At 37.5% G+C, this 23007-nt stretch overlaps 1 protein-coding gene across 1 annotated transcript; it reads right to left on the reverse strand.

The window, feature by feature from the left end:
- Positions 1-19933: 19933 nt before the first annotated feature.
- LOC101283042 (40S ribosomal protein S15-like) lies at positions 19934-20399 on the reverse strand. Its single transcript, XM_033418575.2, has one exon. The coding sequence runs from the start codon at positions 20384-20386 to the stop codon at positions 19949-19951; it is 438 nt and encodes a 145-aa protein (XP_033274466.1). The 5' UTR covers positions 20387-20399; the 3' UTR covers positions 19934-19948.
- Between the last annotated feature and the right edge of the window lie 2608 nt (positions 20400-23007).

A 23007-nucleotide genomic window follows, 5' to 3' on the forward strand; every position in this document is an offset into this window, starting at 1 on the left:
TCAATGTTTTGTCTTGTAGTCTGTCACTACCTGCTTATACTTTTAACCAGGTTGTTTGACCACTTAGCCTTGCAGTTAAGCAGAAGTCCTACTTTCACAGGCAAAACAATAGTATAACATTGAGACTCTTTACTCATATATTTTCACATGAAAAGAAATAGAAAAAAAGATGGTGAGATTGTTAACTGATGGTGATAATAGATAATAGACAATAGAGAAGGTATGCATGCTGATAGAGGAAGGTCCTCAGATATGCTTAAATGAAAGTGATTACACTACATAAATTTGGATATTGTCAGTAGTGAAATGCAGCTTGCTCTTTGAAATTTAATTCTGTGTTTCCCCCTCAAATTAATAAAGTTATTCCTCGGAATTTATGCTAAATGAATATTTAAAATTTTTCTCTTTTTTGGAAAGGTTACAATGTATTTAGAAATATAGAAATTTAAAATAAGAAAAGGATGATCAAAACTCAGATAATGAGGGCTTCCCTGGTGGCGCAGTGGTTGGGGGTCCGCCTGCCGATGCAGGGGACACGGGTTCGTGCCCCAGTGCGGGAAGATCCCACATGCCGCGGAGCGGCTGGGCCCGTGAGCCATGGCCGCTGAGCCTGTGCGTCCGGAGCCTGTGCTCCGCAATGGGAGAGGCCACAGCGGTGAGAGGCCCGCATACCGCAAAAAACAAACAAACAAAAAAACTCAGATAGTGAAGTAATCCTTCTAAACATTCAACCAAGTATTGAACTGATCTTACTTCTATGAATAAAAGCCATCGTATTGTTTCATCATTTATTGTGCAGAACATTTTAACCCAGGAATAGAAAGTGTAATTGTTAAGGTAATTTTATTATTTGTGTTTGATATATTAATGTATTTTGATCTATAGCACTAGAATGTTGATAGATGACCATCTTTTTAGTTTTTAAGAGAAAAGATAAAAGCTTTACATATTTCACCTTTAAGACAGGAAAATATGTCTGTTTAGCATAATTTAATATTTATTATATTGTATTCTCATAGGCAATTCATTTTTAAATACAGAAATATTTACCTACCTTGCTTCACCTTAGCAAGGATTTAAAAGAGATAATTTACACTGTATCATGACCATTTATTCTTTTTATTCTTTTAAACTGTCCAAAGAAACATATTTATTTATAAGCTGAAACTGTATGGTGATTAAATTGATTATATATATATTTTAGTTATGTTCCCCTTGAAAATTATAATAATTATCATAACAATGATTATTAACATGTATTGATCAATTAGTATGTGCAAGGTGATGTTCTAAGAATCTTTTATTAACTCATTCAAAACACACAAAATCCACAAAATATACATGCTACCATACCAAATTTAATTTGGGGAAGTAAAGTACAGAAAGCTTAAGATACTGCCCCAAGATGATACAGCTTGTAAATATTGGAGTCAGGATTTGAACCATGCATTCTTAACCCACTTTCTAAAATTTAAATCTACTTGACGAGCTTAGTTCCTGGTTAAAATCTTCTGTGTCATTTTTTAGGCTTGCCAGTAGGTGATTACAAAGACTTTACCTGCCAGGTCTCATGGGGTAAAGCTACCCCCCCACCTCATCCTTCCAACAGACACACACACACACCCCCTAGCCTTGGTGTATAGCCAGAACACTGCAGTTGCTCTCAAGGGAGTTGCAACCAAAGACTCAAGCTCCCCTGGCCACTCATGCTCCTGAGGATATCTCATTCCTAGCCTAGACATCTCATTTCTATCTCTTTCTGTCTAGGCTTTGGGCAGTTGTCCTCTTCAGGCACTTCTACCGAAGCCTCGTTATAGAAGAAAGGAAAGGAAGGGGAAACCTTTAAGACACTTTTTCCCATCTGACTCAGTATCCAGTACGTTTCCACTCCTAGCCCTCTTCCTCATCCTCACACCAGGCTCAGGGTCTGTCAAACTGCTGGAGCCTTTTGTTCAGCATTCCATCAAAAGTGAGGTGATCCTCACGTCTGTGCTGATCTACCTAACCCTCACCTGGTGCACGCTTCCATGGGGGAAAATGGAACAGGGGAGTCAGCACTTTCTCCAGTTGAGACTATTGCTTATGTCATGGCAATGTAAGTGATTAAAGGCTTAACTCTTTCATTTTGCGCTTGTTTTTTTTAATGAGCTCCTCTGATACCTGGCAGCTCATCTGAGCTCCTGACACTACTTGCTATACTTACTGTTGTGATATAATTAGATCTGGATTCAGAAAGTTCATTTTAACTGTGATATGGTGAAATGATTGGAACAGAATGAGACTAGGAGTCTTTGCAGAAATCTAAGTGAAACCTGATGCTGTTGTACATTAAATTAGTGCAGTGTGATGGAGAAAGGTAGACATATTAGAGACATATTTATTAGGTAGAATCAACAGGGCTTGGTGATTGATTGAAGATAGCAGAATGAGGATGAGGGAGAGATTAGGGATACATTATGCCAAAATTCATGTTGAAGTCCTAATCCCTAATACCTCAGAATGTAAGTGTATTTGGAGATACGGTCTTTAATTAGTTAATAAAGTTAAAACAAGGCCTTTAGTTTGGGCCCTGATCCAGTATGACTGGCATCATTAATAATAAGAAGAAATTTGAACACAGGTACAGAGGCAAGATCATATGAAGACTTAGGAAGAAGATAGTCATTTACAAACCCAGAAAAGAGACCTCAGACAAAACCACCCTTGCCAACACCTTGATCTTTGATTTATGTCTTCCAGAATTGTGAGAAAACAAATCTTCTGGTAAGCCACCCAATATGTAGTACTTTATTTTGGCAACCCTAACAAATAATACAGGGTGATGTCCAATTTTTTGACTTAGGAAACTTGATGTTCGGTAGTTGTGCTCCCTGATATATGAAGTTTGGGAGGAAGAGTGATCTGGGGAATGGGAAGCAGACTGATAGGTTCAGTTGAGTTGGAGGTCTCATTGTGCCTTCAAATTGAGAAGCCATGCATATAACTCAGTCAACGGATCTGGGACTCAGAGAGATGTCTGTACTAGAAGTAGCAGTCTATGAGTCATGAAGCAATATGTAAAATATCATTGAAACCTTATGCAAAAGGTGAAATCAGTCACAATATCTATATACTTGGATGTAGTTGTGTAGACTTGTCCTGTGTTTCTATTTCTGTACAGTGCTATTAAGAACCTACAAAGGAGTACAGATAAAGCTAATGTCAGTGCTAAAAGAAAGTGCTTCATGAATGCAGAAAATAGAAGAGAGAATAAAGATAAAATGCTTAGAACAGAAGGCGAGGGTCAGTGGAGGAGATCTACAAGGGCCATAATGAGTTAATCCTTATTTAAGCCTACAAAGGAATGCAGGGAGCCTTAAAGACCAAAGGAAACATTTAGGGAAGAGACCATTGAGAATCACTTAGAGTCCATTTGCTGACAGTTTACAGAACTTTTACAATTCCATTTTTGACGTATCATTTGTGATTAGCATGGCAGGAGAATAATATGGATAAAACAGTAGGAGAATATACTAGAGAAGCTGGTATGTCATCAAAATGTGCCTTCAGGGGCAAAAATGTGGGTAGTGCTCTGTGGCAGCAGCAATATGCAGGCTGGCCAAGGGGTTGTAGAAGCCAGGAAAAACAGGATCTACACTTACAAAAGAAGCCATCCTAAGGCACAGGGCTTGCAGTGACAGGGACTGAAAGAGAGAAAAGGGATTTTTAACCTTCCCTCCTCTTGGTTCAACATATGAAAAGACAAATTCAGATGCTTGATTCATCCTCCTTACAATTTCACAGTAGGTAAAATGACCTTTTGATTTTAATCTAGGTGCTTGCTTTTCCTCTTTGGTTTGAGAAAACCAGGAGTTTTCCTTTAATAACTCTGTGCTCAAATTCATGAATTCTTTTCCAACATACTTGACCCAAATTCAATGTTGTCTAAAGTTTTGAATTATTTTTGCTAATTATGATGATGGCAGATGTTTAGGTGCAAATGTACTTTTGCAGTTGACACAGCTAAAGATTCAACTTCAAGAATCAAAACATGAAAATCATCAAAATTTCTCTAAGTTCTTTCCTAAAGTCTGTGGAAAACATCTTGCATTTCTGTTTACTTTTTTGAACATATAAAATGACTATTGTGAACCGTGATGTAGAAAAACACACTCAGCAATGGTAAAGCCTATTCAAAACTAGCCTCTCCAAAAGTCTACAACTTTTCAAGTTGTTGGAGTGCTACTAAAAAATATCAAACTGCAAAGATGCACTTTTAGAAATTATAAGTAATTTGTGCATCAAACAATATGTACAATAGTACTGTACAGTAAATTGGACCAGCTGCCTATTCCTACCATTACAGCTGGTTGCAAAGTATATAATTTATATTTTTGCAGTAGAAAGTGGGAAGGCTTTTGTTTTTTTTTGCGGTACGCGGGCCTCTCACTGTTGTGGCCTCTCCTGTTGCGGAGCACAGGCTCCGGACACCCAGGCTCAGCGGCCATGGCTCACGGGCCTAGCCACCCCGCGGCATGTGGGATCTTCCCTGACCGGGGCATGAACCCGTGTTCCCTGCATCGGCAGGCGGACTCTCAACCACTGCACCACCAGGGAAGCCCCGGGAAGGCTTTTTAAAACTATGTTCATGCATTTATAAAGAGCCTTTTCCTGTTTTATCTTTTTAACCATTGTAAGCTCAAAAGAGGTGGTATTTTGGCATTATGTTTAAGGTTAATCCCTATCTATTATAGTTAAAAGATCTATCAGAGCACTTTGCCTATGACCTCTTATTCCATCCATATGAGTAGATGATTTAGACACATATTTACCTTCATGATATTCTTAAAATATGAGTTTTATTTTTAAAAAGGCATTGGCAATAACTAATAAAGGTATACTTGATAACAAATAATTGGCTCTTAAAATTTAGTAAATGGCATATATTGATCTAAAAAGTTAAAAAGAATGTTTCTATCAGTAAACTGAACAAGCTTCTGAATGGCACTGTTGCAATTTCTTTTGCTATTTCTTAGCTCTTTACATTTGTTATTTGATAACAAACATACAATGTAAGGTATGTTTATATATTAATCACTGGTTTCCAGTGTGTATAATGGAATGGCACGAAATCTGAGGAAAAGGTTAGATGTAGAACAACTGTTTAGAAAAAGAGACTTAATTTTGAGGTTTAGAATATCTGTCCCATTTCCGAACTTTTCTTTAAAAAGTTTGAAAATAATTCAATATTTGACTTGGGTTGTAGGATTCACTTTTTTAAATAAATAGTGTCATGGGAAAACACAAAATGTAGATTAATACCTAGTGATAATGTTAATGGCTTATGAAATTTTACTGATGATTTTAGATTTTTTTTTTTTTTTTTGCGGCACACAGGCCTCTCACTGCTGTGGCCTCTCCCGTCGCGGAGCACAGGCTCCGGACGCGCAGGCTCAGTGGCCATGGCTCACGGGCCCATCCGCTCCACGGCATGTGGGATCCTCCTGGACCGGAGCACAAACCCGTGTCCCCCGCATAGGCAGGCGGACTCTCAACCACTGAGCCACCAGGAAAGCCCTAGATAATTTTAATGGTAAATTTACATGATCAAGTTACATAAATTTTAAGCTTTGGGGTATAAATATTCATATTATCCAACTTTATTCAAATATTATGCATTTAGAATATGAACAGATTAATCTTAAATATTTTTTTTTTTGCATCCTTCAATTCATAAAGATTCAAGTGATGTGACTTATGAGTAAATTATATAAATGAAAAAATATTGTGACCTGACTGACTTTAGTGTACCTCCTAATATTTTTTTTTTGAAGTTTTAAATTTTATTTATTTATTTATTTTTAACATCTTTATTGGGGTATAATTGCTTTACAATGGTGTGTTAGTTTCTGCCTTATAACAAAGTGAATCAGTCATACATAAACATATGTTCCCATATGTCTTCCCTCTTGCGTCTCCCTCCCTCCCACCCTCCCTATCCCACCCCTCCAGGCTGTCACAAAGCACCGAGCCAATATCCCTGTGCCATGCGGCTGCTTCCCACTAGCTATCTACCTTACTACGTTTGTTAGTGTGTATATGCCCATGACTCTCTCTCGCCCTGTCACACTCACCCTTCCCCCTCCCCATAACCTCAAGTCCGTTCTCTAGGAGGTCTGTGTCTTTATTCCTGCTTTACCCCTAGGTTCTTCATGACATTTTTTTTCTTAAATTCCATATATATGTGTTAGCATACGGTATTTGTCTTTTTCTTTCTGACTTACTTCACTCTGTATGACAGACTCTAGGTCTATCCACCTCATTACAAATAGCTCAATTTCGTTTCTTTTTATGGCTGAGTAATATTCCATTGTATATATGTGCCACATCTTCTTTATCCATTCATCCAATGATGGGCACTTAGGTTGTTTCCATCTCCGGGCTATTGTAAATAGAGCTGCAATGAACATTTTGGTACATGACTCTTTTTGAATTTTGGTTTTCTCAGGGTATATGCCCAGTAGTGGGATTGCTGGGTCATATGGTAGTTCTATTTGTAGTTTTTTAAGGAACCTACATACTGTTCTCCATAGTGGCTGAACCAATTCACATTCCCACCAGCAGTGCAAGAGTGTTCCCTTTTCTCCACACCCTCTCCAGCATTTATTGTTTCTAGATTTTTTGATGATGGCCATTCTGACTGGTGTGAGATGATATCTCATTGTAGTTTTGATTTTCATTTCTCTAATGATTAATGATGTTGAGCATTCTTTCATGTGTTTGTTGGCAGTCTGTATATCTTCTTTGGAGAAATGTCTATTTAGGTCTTCTGCCCATTTTTGGATTGGGTTGTTTGTTTTCTTGTTATTGAGCTGCATGAGCTGCTTGTAAATTTTGGAGATTAATCCTTTGTCATTTGCTTCATTTGCAAATATTTTCTCCCATTCTGAGGGTTGTCTTTTGGTCTTGTTTATGGTTTCCTTTGCTGTGCAAAAGCTTTGAAGTTTCATTAGGTCCCATTTGTTTATTTTTGTTTTTATTTCCATTACTCTAGGAGGTGGGTCAGACAGGATCTTGCTGTGATTTATGTCATAGAGTGTTCTGCCTATGTTTTCCTCTAAGAGTTTGATAGTTTCTGGCCTTACATTTAGGTCTTTAATCCATTTTGAGCTTATTTTTGTGTATGGTGTTACGGAGTGATCTAATCTCATACTTTTAAATGTACCTGTCCAGTTTTCCCAGCACCACTTATTGAAGAGGCTGTCCTTTCTCCACTGTACATTACTGCCACCTTTATCAAAGATAAGGTGTCCATATGTGCATGGGTTTATCTCTGGGCTTTCTATCCTGTTCCATTGATCTATCTTTCTGTTTTTGTGCCAGTACCATACCGTCCTGATAACTGTAGCTTTGTAATATAGTCTGAAGTCAGGGAGCCTGATTCCTCCAGTTCCTTCTTTCGTTCTCAAGATTGCTTTGGCTATTCGGGGTCTTTTGTGTTTCCATACAAATTGCAAAATTTTTTGTTCTAGTTCTGTGAAAAATGCCAGTGGTAGTTTGATAGGGATTGCATTGAATCTATAGATTGCTTTGGGTAGTAGAGTCATTTTCACAATGTTGATTCTTCCAATCCAAGAACATGGTATATCTCTCCATCTATTTGTATCATCTTTAATTTCTTTCATCAGTGTCTTATAATTTTCTGCATACAGGTCTTTTGTCTCCTTAGGTAGGTTTATTCCTAGATATTTTATTCTTTTTGTTGCAATGGTAAATGGGAGTGTTTTCTTGATTTCACTTTCAGATTTTTCATCATTAGTATATAGAAATGCCAGAGATTTCTGTGCATTAATTTTGTATCCTGCCACTTTACCAAATTCATTGATTAGCTCTAGTAGTTTTCTGGTAGCATCTTTAGGGTTCTCTATGTATAGGATCATGTCATCTGCAAACAGTGACAGCTTTACTTCTTCTTTTCCGATTTGGATTCCTTTTATTTCCTTTTCTTCTCTGATTGCTGTGGCTAGAACTTCCAAAACTATGTTGAATAAGAGTGGTGAGAGTGGGCAACCTTGTCTTGTTCCTGATCTTAGTGGAAATGCTTTCAGTTTTTCACCATTGAGGATGATGTTTGCTGTGGGCTTGTCATATATGGCCTTTATTATGTTGCGGAAAGTTCCCTCTATGCCTACTTTCTGCAGGGTTTTTATCATAAATGTGTGTTGAATTTTGTCAAAAGCTTTCTCTGCATCTATTGAGATGATCATATGGTTTTTCTCCTTCAATTTGTTAATATGGTTTATCACATTGATAGATTTGCGTATATTGAAGAATCCTTGCATTCCTGGAATAAACCCCACTTGATCATGGTGTATGATGCTTTTAATGTGCTGTTGGATTCTGTTTGCTAGTATTTTGTTGAGGATTTTTGCATCTATGTTCGTCAGTGATATTGGCCTGTAGTTTTCTTTCTTTGTGACATCCTTGTCTGGTTTTGGTATCAAGGTGATGGTGGCCTCGTAGAAGGAGTTTGGGAGTGTTCCTCCCTCTGCTATATTTTGGAAGAGTTTGAGAAGGATAAGTGTTAGCTCTTCTCTAAATGTTTGATAGAATTCGCCTGTGAAGCCATCTGGTCCTGGGCTTTTCTTTGTTGGAAGATTTTTAATCACAGTTTCAATTTCACTGCTTGTGATTGGTCTGTTCATATTTTCTATTTCTTCCTGATTCAGTCTTGGCAGGTTGTGCATTTCTAAGAATTTGTCCATTTCTTCCAGATTGTCCATTTTATTGGCATAGAGTTGCTTGTAGTAATCTCTCATGATCTCTTTTATTTCTGCAGTGTCAGTTGTTACCTCTCCTTTTTCATTTCTAATTCTATTGATTTGAGTCTTCTCCCTTTTTTTCTTGATGAGTCTGGCTAGTGGTTTATCTATTTTGTTTATCTTCTCAAAGAACCAGCTTTTAGTTTTATTGATCTTTGCTATTGTTTCCTTCATTTTTTTTCATTTATTTCTGATCTGATTTTTATGATTTCTTTCCTTCTGCTAGCTTTGGGGTTTTTTGTACCTCCTAATATTAATATTTATCTCCTGAAAGTAGAATGCAAATGTGTAACTGAACATCTAATAAAATTCTGTGAGGAGTATTTCCAAGTTGTTTTTTCTTTTTTTTTTTTTTTTGGTTATTTTACTCTCTGATCTGTCTTTATTATGGTTCTGTTTTGATTAATGAGTGGTGACAAGAAATATACTCTCAGCATTTTGCCCATATTTCCAGGGTAAAATGAACTGACACCTAATGGAAGACCGTCTCCTGTGCACCCCAGCCCAAGTTGGGGGCTCTTGAGTGTACATGATGGAGGAGAGATTTCAGGCCTCCTGAAGAATGGAGGAAAATAATTTTCTTGTCTTTGGGCAAGATAAAAGGAAAGGGATTGCCTCTTCAGAAAAGGTACCTCTTCAAGAGCTTTCCTTAGTTCTTAACATGCCACCAGTTGACTGTAGTCTGGGAGGAGCAACTTGGGTTGCCAATAACCTAATTTAGCAGATTAAAAAAGAGGAAAAGACAAAGGCTAAGTTTCTTTGAAGTGAGCCCTTAGAAAATATTATTAACCCATTTTTGAACAACTGTCTTTACATACTTATATATAATTATGAAACTTCCATATTTATATCATTTTATTCAACTAGGTTCTATGCATTATGGAGTAGAATATTCCACATTTGAAAAGAAAATAAATCTAATCATTAAATAGGATATCAGAAGTATAATTGTGGCTGCCTGAAATAAAGCTCATGGTCTCATTAAAACTTCTAGAAATGTAGTGATTTTAGTTACAAAAATAAAATGTTGAGTTTTTTTCCATGTTTTATCCCTTTAACTTCCTATTCTTTTAGTCTGCCTTCGTTTCTCTAAAGATAGGGTACCCTCAAAGAGGTTATCCTTGTTGAGTCTTGTCTATAATGTGGGGTTAATATTAACTCTCCATCTTGATGATTGAGAATATTGGAGATGATAGCTCTAATGAGCCTAACACAGACCTGTTTATTATATTGTGCATGCTACTTTTAAAATCCCTCTGATGGTTTTTTCACACTCTGTTGCTCTGTGTAAGTAAATGAAAGATGATTGACTTTTTAAAGAATAAAGTGTAATATGATTCCTTTCACTAGAAAAGTAGGTAGGTAAAGGATGTTTTTTGTTGTTAGCTTGAATAAAGATAACCTGTGTTGTGGGTTATAACCTAAAGATTATGAAATTAGAATCAAGCAGATTTGGTTCAAATCCCATCTCTGCTATCCTAGGTATTAGTGACCTGGGTTATAATTTATTTAACTTCCCTGAGAGTCACTATCGTCTCTATAAAAGTTGGAATTAAATCTTCACTTTAGGATTGCTGCGAGGATTATAAATATCACAGGGCCTATCAGAGTAAACACATTCATCATATATGTAGTTGGCTTTGTGTGTGTGTGTGTTGGGGGGCGTTAATTATCCTCATTTAAATTATTTTTTTTTACTTTTGCCTTACTTCAGTAAAAGCTTTAACTTCCTTGCCATACTGGTTTCTGTTGACCTGAAATAAATAGACTGCCTGATATTTCCCCAGCAAAAATGGTTCGTTTGGGATCAACAGAGAATTGCAATTTGAGGTCTGCAGCCAAGGTGAGCTATATGTGCAAGTGTCTGAACAGCATGAGAAGGAAAAACAAAACAAAGCAGTTTTATAGAAGGGAAGAGGCAGTTGGGAGGGCTGTAGAAAACATAGACTCCATGGTTTTTCAATGGCTGAATCCTTGCTAAGAAAGAAGAGGGGTTTTTCTTTTTCCTTTTGGGTTTTGCTGTTGTCTCAGGGCATAAGAGGTCCCCAATCTGGTCTCCCACCTATATTTAATTGATGTTCTTGTTTATTAATTTTTTACATTTCAAATCCCTTTTAATCAAGATATTTATGATCAAGAGTCAGGCTTTCTCGTTTCAACAGTTTTTTGTCCCTCAATGCCAGAAAGGACCTTTCCTGGGTGTAGGGTCTCACGTTGAAAGGAAAGTGCACAGATAGGAAACCTGTTGAAGTCACATTTGAGTAACAAAGAGAGGTAGGGGGTAGAACTCTCAGGTACTTTTTATGTAGAGTCCATATGTTACCAAGATTGTAATCATTGGAGATCATCTGAAGTGTTACATCATCATCAAATGTTTGGTGACAGACTTCCAACAGGCCTGTTTCAGGTATCTTGGAAACATCTGTTTCATCAGATGTGGTCTGCTTCAATTCTGGGAAATCTGTACTTTCAGGTCACCAGATGATGTGCAGGTCCAGTCAGGGTTCAGTGCTTACTTTAGGTGTGTCATGTTTGAGGGCCTCTAAAATTGTGCCAATTGAGTCTTAATAATGCCATTACTATGCTTGACTAAACCAAAAGACTAAGGGTGACAAGCATAGTGAAAGTGATATAAAACTGGCCAAACAGCACAGACTTGTCAAAGTATCTGGACAGTAAAATGGATTCCTCAATCACTGTGAAGTTTGAGAGGACTTCCCCAGGTAGGGATAATCTTTTCCAAAAAGACTTTAACCACAGAAGAGGCAGTAGCTTGTCCACAAGGGAAGTCTTCAGTCTAGTATGAAACATCCAAATCATGAATAAACTTATTTATATCCATTAGATGGAGGAAGTTGTATGAAATCAATTTCCCAGACCTCGAATGGTGAATTAAGAAGTTTAAAATGTCTGGGAGCAATACAAATAGGCTTCTCTGGGTTGTATTTTGGACAAGTGAGACAAGTCAGATAGGCATCTTTTATGGCCTTGTAAGTATCTCCCCATCAATATTGATTCATGAAAACTATCATTTTGTCTGTAGGCCAATGGTTTAACACATGTATAGTGATGAGGGGTGGGAATTTTAGAGTCTCCAGTAGGACTGGGTTGTTAGTTGATCCAAGCCAAAACTTTCTCTTTTTATCAAACCTGCAGTTGTTGAACTTACAATCTCTTTCTTCCTTTTCTGGGGCTTATTGATGGGTTTCTCTAGCCAACTTTTCTAAGGTATTATTTGGGGAAAGATTCCTTGGACCATGACAGAGGTTTGGCTGCTCTTGGTCCCTTTCAGGGCAGCACTCCTTGTGAAAATATCAGCAAGGTGATTTCCCTTAACTGCAGAGTATCAAGTTTAGAATGCCCCAGAATCTTACTTATAGCTAAAGTGACAGGTAAAAGTAATGCGTCTAATAATTCCTGAACATAGAAGCCATTTTAATTTTATTTCAGATGGAAGTAAGGAAGCCACACTGCTTCTAGAACATTCCAAAATCACAAGCTACTCCAAGAGCATATCTACTATCAATATTAATATTGGCAATTTTGTCCTTGGGTAAAATACAAACCAGTGTAAGAGCATATAATTCAGCCTGTTGAGCTGAAATAGCCATAGGTATAGATGCTGCCTCAACAACATCAAAAAGAGTAGCAATAGCATACCCAGTACAATATTTGCCATTGTCATCTTTTATATAAGAACCATCAGTGAACCATGAGAAGTCAGTGTTACCCGAAGGAGTATCCTGCAGATCATCACAGGGAGTCAGGAGGTAATCTATCGGCATTAAGCAGTTGTGAGGGGCTTTGTCAGTGATAGAGGGGAGAAAAGTGGGGTTAAGGTTATTACGGTGTAAGAGTTATGTGAGGAGCAGTTAACAAAAGGATTTCACTAGAGGTGAAGCAGCTGGCTGGGTAATGTTGAGTGTGATGAGAATTCAGGAGAGCTTTTATTGTATGAGGTACAAATGGTTAAAGGGGATCCCACAAAGATTTTCTCAGTGGTTTAACTAAAGGACAGTGACAGTAATGGCTCTAAAGCAAGGGGGGTATCTCCATCCCACAGGGTCCATTTGCTGATTACAATATCTCAAGGGCATTTCCTTCCTGTTCAGTACAAAAGGAAAAAGAGAAATCTGATTATTGGGTTGCTCAAGGGAGGTAGATTTATTAAACTCTACCTTAAAAGCCTTAAAGTTTATGTCATCTGGCTCTTCCTATACTATGGGTCAGGCTTGTTATTCTTTAGTAAAACGTACAGAGGCTGATCTGTAAGAGAGAAATATGGAATCCAATTTTAGCAATAACCAACTAGATGGAGAAAACCTCACAGTTGATGCTTACTTCAGGGTTTTGGGAAACTTAGGACATCATGAGGTCTACGTGGATCTAGTTCTAACGATTGTCCTCATATCAGATGCCCTAAATATCAAACCTGGGTTTGGGCAAACTGCAAATTTTCTTTGATGACCTTATGTCCCTTTGAGGCTAAAAGTTTAAGCAATGGATGTGGTCTTCCTGTGAGGAGCCTGAGAAGGAGAACAAAGAAGCAAATAACCTACATATTGCAACAAAGTAGAACCTCTAGGGAACTTTATATCACCCATATCAGCCTTCAGGATTTGTGAGAAATAAGGACTTTCAGTAAAACTTCGAGGCATTACTATCTCGGTGAATTGTTTTTCTTCCCAAGTGAAGCCCAAAAGGTATTAGGTAGCTTCATCAACTGGAATACTAAGGAATGCACTGCTTAAATCAGTCATAATAAAGAATTGACATCTGGTGGGAATAGATGTTGGTAGTGAATGAAGGTTAGCAACAACAGGGTGTTGAGGGATAACAATGTTGTTTATTGACCCTGAACTAACCTCCACCCTTGGCTCTTAGGTTTTCATACTGGTAAAATGGAATTGTTATGTGGGCTAGCAGTACAAGGCATAATGAAGCCTAGAAGTTTGTAATCTTCTATTATGGGCTTTATACACTGAAGGGCTTCTTTACTTATAGGGTGTTGACTGATTCTGGAGAGAGGTTTTGAGGCCTCTATTTGAATCCTGATGGGAGGTGTGCTGTGAATTTTGCCAATATCAGTTGGATATTTTGCCTATAAAGAGGGTGGTAGCAATTCAAAAGGGACAAGTGATCAGTGTTTCCAAGAGTCAGTTCTAGTATCATTAGAGACAGAACAAATAAGAAGGTCAAAAGGTCATTTAGTTCAGTTTGATGATTGCTGTTAAATTCCAGAGTTTTTCTCTCCTGTTGGGGAAAAAAAATCTGGCATCATGCTTCTCTAAGAAGTATTAGCCTAATAAATGAGTAGGGGCAGAGGAACTAAGAAGGAAATGGTGTGTTTCTCTCAAAGGGCCTAAGTAAAATAGAATGGGTTCAGACACAGGGACCTGTTGAGGTTCATTAGAGATCCCCGCTATTTGAACTGCTTTAGTACTCTGAAGTAGGGGCTTCTTTATAGTATTGGTGTTGAGCACCAAAAATGTGGCTCCAGTGTCAATTAGGACTGCAAGAGATTCATCCCCAATCTGGAAAAATGTTTGTCCAAACCAATCTAGAGGTAGGAGAGGGAAAAGTCTCTGTAGTTCTTCAGAGTCCTGTCGTTGAAAATTGGGAGGACATTAGAAAGGCTGGTTAGAGGGCTGAAGGTGCCTAAAGCACTTAAATTTATAACAATCTCTTTCCCAATATCCTGGCTCTTTGTAATAATAGCAGAAGCTAGGAGTGTTTTGGTTTTGTTTAGCAGCCTTCATTTGTTGGTGTTGAAGATTAAGAATTTTGGCAGTCTTCTTGTGAAGTGACTCATCTAGAGTGTGAGAGAGCTGGTTTGTTGGATTAAGTAAATCTGGAGTAGACATAGTTTCCCATTCCATCCTGGCCCTTTTTGCTAGAATGGATAGGTCCAAGTTCAACCCATTAATAAACATAGAGTTAAAAGCTACCCAGGTGGAATCAACATCAAAGGAAGACCAGAATTTTCTTTAAAAATAATCTAAAGTCAGTTGTAATAGTCATGATTGGATTCCTCAGATTTTTATGTGCAAGTCTAAATTTTGTTCCAATCGACAGCCCTAGGAATTGCCTAGTGAAGTCACCTAGCAAATGCCCAAGTCTGATCATATAATAAGTTAGTGGACTGGTGTACCAGTTTTAATCCTAGAGACCTTTCAAGATTTTCCCAATTAATGGTTTTCACCCAGTGCTGGGCCTGACTTTAACTGGCAAGCATATGAACTAGCTGATGAAATTCAGAGAAGCCAGGTTGATAAGTTTAAATTTCTCAGGAAATATGTAAGGATCTTCAGTTACTCTGGGAAAATCTTGGACCAATGGTTCACAATTCAGCTTTAGTCCAGGGAATATTAAAAAAAAAAAAAATAGGGGTTTAGCCTCTGGATCCTCAAAATGTTTAATTTTAAAGGGATGGGTTTTATTAAGTTCATAGGAAAAGGGAGTGGGAAGAGTTTCAGAGAAAAAGAAAAGTTTGGAGAGAGAATCAGTATGGGGGAATCAAGGGTCTGGAGGAGGCATAGGTGGTATAGAAGGGTCAGAAGTAGAGGGTACCAGAGGCAGAGTCTGGTGAGGGGTCAAGGGAAAGAGACAAGATGGAGCTGGAGGGGGAGCATGTGTCCAAGAAGCAAAGGAAGGAGAGTCTGAGGTTTCAAGAGCATTTTTATCTTCTAAGTGTTTGTTTGCCTCAGTTAATCTTAAAGTCTTACTTTGCAGAGAGGCAATTTTAGACTTCTGATACCATTGGGAAGCCTCAAAATAACAATTGAAAAAAGCATTCCACTCAGTTCTGGAAATTTTTGAGCCATTGTAGTCCAATTCAGTTATAAGGAAATTAACTATGGGATTTCAAAAGTTCCCCATAATGGTCACTGATATTCTGAATTGCCTTTGGTCGGGTTGGTCCATTTTATTAAAAATGTGTTTGAGGAAAGATCGCGGTTTTTAAATATTAAATTGGCTAGAGTCCCTATAGTGGGTGCACCCTCAAAATATTTAGTTACCTGGGATCTCGTTTCTCAGAAGTTTCTCTCTAGAGTAAAAGAATAATTTTTAACAGGTCAAACATCTTACAGCTTAAACAGCTCAATTCAAACAGCTTTCAAGCTAGTACCAGCCAATTCTAAGGTTAACAGTTTGGTCTTGGAGGAGCCAAACCAAAGGCTTTTTTTCAGTCAGTGTCCAGAGAATAGCCTATTCCTTTGGAATAGGCTGATGGCTTAACGGTCACTATTTCAGTAAAGCAGCTTCTGTTCCCTAAGGAATGTGCTGAGGGTTTCTCAGCCAGTTTTAGCTGAAATAGTCTTATCTCAAAATCAGACCCATATGCAGAACAAGGCCTTAACCAGAAAAATTAAACTTTAAAATAAATCCCAAATAAAGTCAGGAGAGCTTCAACTGCAAAGAGGGTGTGAGCTTGGATCCTGGAAAAAGACACATCTTCAAATTCTAGGGTCAGTAAAGAAAGCAGTGAGTGACAGTTATGGGTTTGATACCCATTTGCTTACCTGCTCTTGAGCCTTCAGGGGTCTTCTGTGGTCCCCCATATGGGTCACCAAAATTTTGACCTGAAATAAGTAGACTGCCTTTTATTTCTCCAGTAAGATGGGTTTATTTGGAATCAGCAGAGAATTGCAGTTCACGGTTTGTATCCATGGTGAGTCATGTGCAAGTCCCTGCACATCAAGGAAAAGAGAACACTTTTATAGAGGAAAAAGAGGAAGTTGGGAGGGATATAGTAAACAGAGTCCATGGCTTTTCATTGGCTGAGTCTGTAATGGGAAAGAAGAGGAGTCTTTCTTCTTACTTTGGGCAGTTCTATCTTCTCAGTCATGAGAGCTCCCCCTTTTTGTCTCCCAACCCTATTTAATTGAGGTTTCACTTTATTAATTTTTTATATTTCTGCAAACCATCTCTTTGAAATTTGTCAATTTGTTCTAATTGCTACAACATACTCTTTTTCCTCTTGTTTAGACATAGACTTTTTTTTTTTTTTTTTGCTGTACGCGGGCCTCTCACTTTTGTGGCCTCTCCCGTTGCGGAGCACAGGCTCCGGACACGCAGGCTCAGCGGCTATGGCTCATGGGCCCAGCCGCTTCGCGGCATGTGGGATCTTCCCGCACCGGGGCACGAACCCGTGTCCCCTGCATCGGCAGGCGGACTCTCAACCACTGCGCCACCAGGGAAGCCCTAGATATAGACTTTTTAAGTATTTCTATCCTGAACTCTTCCCCACCCAACCTGGTTCCACATGTTCTTCTTTGTTGATCACATAGCCAGTTGGTGGGGCACAGTCAGGTAAAGGAATCTAAACTAAGGGTAAAATAAGGGAAGCAGAGCTCTCTGTGTGCCCCTATACAGGCAAAGTTGTCTCCTCTTATTGTTCCTTTTCAATATCATGCTGGAAATTCTAGCTAATGTAATTAGACATAAATAAATAATTAGATTGATTGATCGATAAATAAATAAATAAATAAATGGTATACAGAATGGGAAGAAAGAACTGAAGTTGTCTTTGTTCACAGATGACGTGACTGTTAATGTAGAAAATATAAAAGAATCAACCAAAAAATCTAATATGTGATCAATAGCAAGGTTTTAGGATACAGAGTTAATATACAAAAGTTAATAGCTTTCTTATATACAAGCAATGAACAAATGGAATTTGAAATTAAAAATGCAATACCATTTATAAAAGCAACCAAAAAAAATGAAATACTTAGGTATAAAACTAACAAAATATGTACAAGATCTACATGAGGAAAATGACAAAACTCTGCTGAATAATATGAAAGAAGAACTGAATAAATGAGGAGATATTCCATGTTCATGGTTAAAAAGACTCAATGTTGTCAAGATGTCAGTTATTTCCAAATTAACCCGTGGATTCAGTGCAATTCCAAAATCCCAGAAACTTATTTTGTGGATAAAGGCACATTGATTCTAAAGTTTATATAGAGAGAAATAACCCAGCATAGCAAGCACAATATTGAAAGAGAAGAACAAAGTTGGAGGACTGACACTACCTGACTTAAAGACTTACCATAAAGCTGTAGTAATAAAGACAATATTATATTAGCAAAAGAATTAAATAGATCAACTAGATCAATGGATCAGAATAGAGAGCCCAGAAATAGTACCCCATAAATGTAAGCAGTTGATCTTTGACAAAGGAGCAAAGGCAACACAATGAAGCAAAGATAGTCTTCTCAAAAAATGGTGTTGGAACAACTGTATATTCACATGCAAAAGAATGAATCTAGACATAGACCTCATACCCGTCAGAAAAACTAACTAAAAATGAATCACACACCTAAAGGTAAAACAGAAAACTGTAAAGTTAGAAGATATCACAGAACAAAGTCTAGTGTTGGGTGTGGTAATGACTTTTTAGATACAACACTGAAGGTACAGTACATGTGAGAAATAATTGATAAGCTGGACCTCATGAAAATTTAAAACTTCTCTGTGAATGTCATTTTCAAGAGAATAAGAAGACAAACCACACACTGAAAAAAAATGTGAAAATGACACATCTTTAAAGGACTGCTCTGCAAAATAGACAAAGAACTTTTAAAACAGCCATGAGAAAACAATCTGATTTTAAAATGAGCCAAAGACCTGGGCAGATACCTCAACAAAGAAGATATACACATGGCAAGTAACCATATGAAAAGATTCTTCACATCATATGTCATCAGGAAAAAACAAATTAAAACAACAATGAGATTACGCTACGTATTTTTTCAGAATGGTCAAAATCCAGAAAACTTACAACACCAAATGCTGATGAGGTTGTAGATCAACAGGAACTCTCATTCCTTGCTGGTGGGAATGCAAAATGGTTAAGCCACTTTGGAAGACAGTTTGGCAGTTTCTTAAAAAATTAAATACGGTTTTACCATACAATCCATCATTCATGCTTTTTGGTATTTACCCAAATGAGTTGAAAACATATGCATGCATAAAAACCTAAAACACATAAAAACACATGTGTGCTTTTAGCAGCTTTGTTCAAAATTGCCAAAACTTGGAAGTAACCAAAATGTTCTTCAGCAGGTGAATGGGTAAATAAACTGTGGAATCCCCAGAAAATGGAATATTATGCAGTGCTAAAAAGAAATGAGCTGTTAAGTCATGAAAAGACATGGGGGAAACAAATTAATATCAATAATTGAAAGAAGCCGATCCGAAAAGTCTACATAATATATGTTTCCAACTATATGACATGATGGAAAAGGCAAAACTATGGAGATAGTATAAAGGTCAGTGGGTAGGCAGGGTTTTGGGGTGGGGGAAGTGATAAATAGGTGGAGCACAGAGGATTCTTAATGCAGTGAAAATACTCTGTATGATAAATACATGTCATTGTATATTTGTCTAACCTCATAAAATATCCAACACCAAGAGTAAACCATTATGTAAATTATGGACTTTTGGTGAGTATGATGTGTTGATGTAGATACATCAGTTGTAACAAATGTGCCGCTCTTTTGGGGATATTGATAATGGGTCACTCTATGCACATGTGGGACAGGATATATTGGAAATTTCTGTACCTTCCTCTCAGTATTGCAGTGAACCTTACACTGCTTTTTTTTAAAAATATGGTTTTAATTAAAAAGTAACAGTTGGGTACATTTGTGTAGATTTATTTCTGGACTCTTTATTCTGTTCCACTGATCTGTGTATCTGTCCCTTCACCAGTACCACACAGTCTTCATTACTGTAGCTATAAATTGACTTGAAATCAGGTAGACTGATTCCTCCTACTTTACTTTTCTTTTTTAAAATTGTTGCAGCTCTTCGAGTTCCTTTGCCTTTCCATATAAAATTTAGGATAATATTGTCTATATCTATAAAAACTATTTCTGGAATGTTGTTAGGAATTGCATTACACCTGTATATCCCACTGTATATATGTACTGAATCTTCTTTATCCATTCATCTATCGGTGGACATTTAGGTTGCTTCCTTGTTCTGGCTATGTGAGAGTGCTGCAGTGAACATTGGAGTGCATGTGCCTTTTTGAATTATGGTTTTCTTAGGGTATATGCCCAGTAGTGGGATTGCTGGGTCATATGATAGTTCTATTTTTAATTTTTTTTTTCCTACCTTTATTGGCCAGCAGGCTACTTGAGGGGGATGAAGCAGGAGGAGAGGGTGGCCCCAGTGCCGGGCCGGCTGTGCTTCATGGGCTTGTAAGTGATGGAGAACTCACCTAGGTAGTGGCTCATCATCTCAGGCTTGATTTCCACCTGGCTGAAGGTCTTGCCATGGTAGCCGCTCACCATGCTGCCCACCATCTCGGTCAGGATGATCATGTCACGCAGGTGCGTCTTCACCAACTCAGGCTTCTCCATGGGTGGCACCTCCTTCCTGGCCTTGTGCAGCCACTTCAGCAGCGAGTGCTGCTTCCTCTGGAGGCCGCGGTTTAGCCGCTGCCGCTGCCTCACACTGTACGGCTGCATCAGCTGCTCACGGGACATGTCCGGCAGCTGGTTGAGGTTCATGCAGTGGTAGGTGAGCTTGAGGAAGGTCCACTTCTTCTTCTGCTCCACTTCCGCCATCTTGTTGGCTCTTCAGAAAGCTAGTTTTAGTTTTTTGAGGAGCCTCCATACTGTTCTCCATAGTGGCTGTATCAATTTACATATTACTCAGCCATAAAAAGTAACAAAATAGGGTCATTTATAGAGACGTGGATGGACCTAGAGTCTGTCATACAGAGTGAAGTAAGTCAGAAAGAGAAAAACAAATATCAAATATTAATGCATATATGTGGAATCTAGAAAAACAGTACAGATGAACCTACTTGCAGGGCAAGAATAGACACAGATGTAGAGAATGGATGTGTGGACACGGAAGAGGGAAGCGGGGATGAATTGGGAGACTGGGATTGACATATACAGGCTACCATGTGTAAAACAGAGAGCTAGTGGGAACCTGCTGTATAGCAGAGGGAGCTCAGCTCGGTGTTCTGCGATGACCTAGATGGATGGGATGGGGGGTGGATGGGAGGGAGGTCCAAGAGGGAGGGGATATAGGTATACATATAGCTGATTCACTTCATTGTACATCAGAAACTAACACAACATTGTAAAGCAATTATACCCCAATTAAAAAAAAAAATGAACGACACCTCTGGAAAAATAAAAAACAACGCTGTGTATCAATTTTAGATGAACTTCAAAAATTAGTCTCCAAATCAATCAGTATCTATTATTATGACCTTTAGAACAGTGTTAAAATCTTACTTGACTTTTTATTAAGGTAATGTGTGTCTGTTTCATTAAATTATAAACTAATTCAGGAGAGGTGATCTTTCAATATCCATGCATATGTTTCTAAGGTCTAGCTTGTTGGTGTGCAAGAGAAGATATTCAGTAAATCTTTACTTTAAAAATTGCATTAGAATTATTAACTTTAGCAAGTTACATTACACTCTCAACATTTATTTTCCAATGCATTACTCAGTATTCAAAATAAAGCCATCCTTTTAAGTCTTGATTCATTCCTCTTTCCTCCATGATGATACCCTTTCATGTATTACTTTTGGTAGTTTAGAAAATACTTCCATTTGTCTGATAGTTAATTTCATGAGCACATCAAAACTTATTTTAAATTTTGTCTTTTTATATGTAGGCTTTGAGAGAAATTGTTGGTTAATATCTAGGAATTTATGTCTACAAATTTATGTTAACAGATCAGTTATTTACAAGGGACAACTGGAGATTAAATCAATTGGATTTTTTTCTCTCTGTTGTCTGTGTAAAGCCTAAGATTACAATGCACTCTTCAACATTCATTTTTCTCCTTACCTTTTTCAAGTCAATTCTACTTTTGTAAAGCTATGTTAGCCATTTATGTTTTTTTGTTGTTTTCCACCAGTTCTAAAACAACCCATGGACCATACAAAAATAATGGTGCTCTATTATATTTTTTATTGTGGGTTACATATTACCATAGGCAACTTTTCTTGCTACTAATAATATTCCTCTCCTCTATTTTCATATATTGTGCATTCTTCTAGATCTTATGTAAATTCTTTACTGATCAAACATACCTGATAAAGTCTCTTCTGTTTATGCATAATATTCAATCCAGTGAATCATTTAAAGGGGAATTAAGTCTGCAATTTCTCGACAGTGCTTTTATTGCCATTTAACTGTTACTTAAATATTGCCTTTTTTTTTTTTTTACTTCTATTCGTATACTTTGCTTTTCCTCCCAGCTGTAGATTCCTGGAAATCTACAGTATGTAGTATATTATAAATACATAATTATTATTTGATTTGAATAATATGTATACTCCAAGAGCACAATAAATGGTCACTTGCAACCCCAAGGCTGTGCCTTAAAAGCCTTTAGCAGTATCTTTCTTTTATTCTTATCTTGAGAATATTGACCAAATAATTGTTCAGGGTATTTTTATTGCAGTGAATATTCACATGGTCAGATAATATGATGGTTAAGGGTTTAACTCTCTGGTCAGATGGTTTCCATTCAAATTTTTGCTACATTTTTCTTATTACTCCTGTGACTGTCAGTTAATTGTTTAACCTTTCTAATATATATTCATAATAAAGATAGTAAAATTATTTTATTGTAATAAAATTGTATAGTACATGTTGTGATTAAAATAAGTATCAAATTTTTCTTTGATCAAATTTCGGTAAATATCATGCATTTTTGAGAAATGTATGTTTACTTCATTGCTATGAGGATGAAATGAAGACACTGTTATGAGAATGAAGTGAGGCTATGTATGCAAAGCACTTGGTATGTGCTTGTAGTATAGTAAGTATATGATAAATGTTACTTTTTTAATAATTTTATTTTATTTATTTATTTTTGGCTGCATTGGGTCTTTGTTTCTGTGCACAGACTTTCTCTAGTTGCGGTGAGCTGGGGCTACTCTTTGTTGTGGTGCATAGGCTTCTCATTGCGGTGGCTTCTTTTGTTGCAGAGAACAGGCTCTAAGCACGCAGGCTCAGTAGTTATGGCACATGGGCTTAGTTGCTCCGCGGCATATGGGATCTTCCCAGACCAGGGCTCGAACCCATGTCCCCTGAATTGGCAGGCAGATTCTTAACCACTGTGCCACTAGGGACGTCCTAGATGCTACTTTTTATTAGTAGTATATCTTTAAAGTGAATGCTTTTTTTCTATTCACAAGTTACGTTGTACAAAA

Source organism: Orcinus orca, chromosome 12, assembly GCF_937001465.1.
Source record: "Orcinus orca chromosome 12, mOrcOrc1.1, whole genome shotgun sequence".
NCBI classification, from domain to species: Eukaryota; Metazoa; Chordata; class Mammalia; order Artiodactyla; family Delphinidae; genus Orcinus; species Orcinus orca.

Excerpts from the sequence above, each read along its gene's own strand:
- LOC101283042 (XM_033418575.2), bottom strand. The coding sequence starts at position 20,386 with ATGGCGGAAGTGGAGCAGAAGAAGAAGTGGACCTTCCTCAAGCTCACC.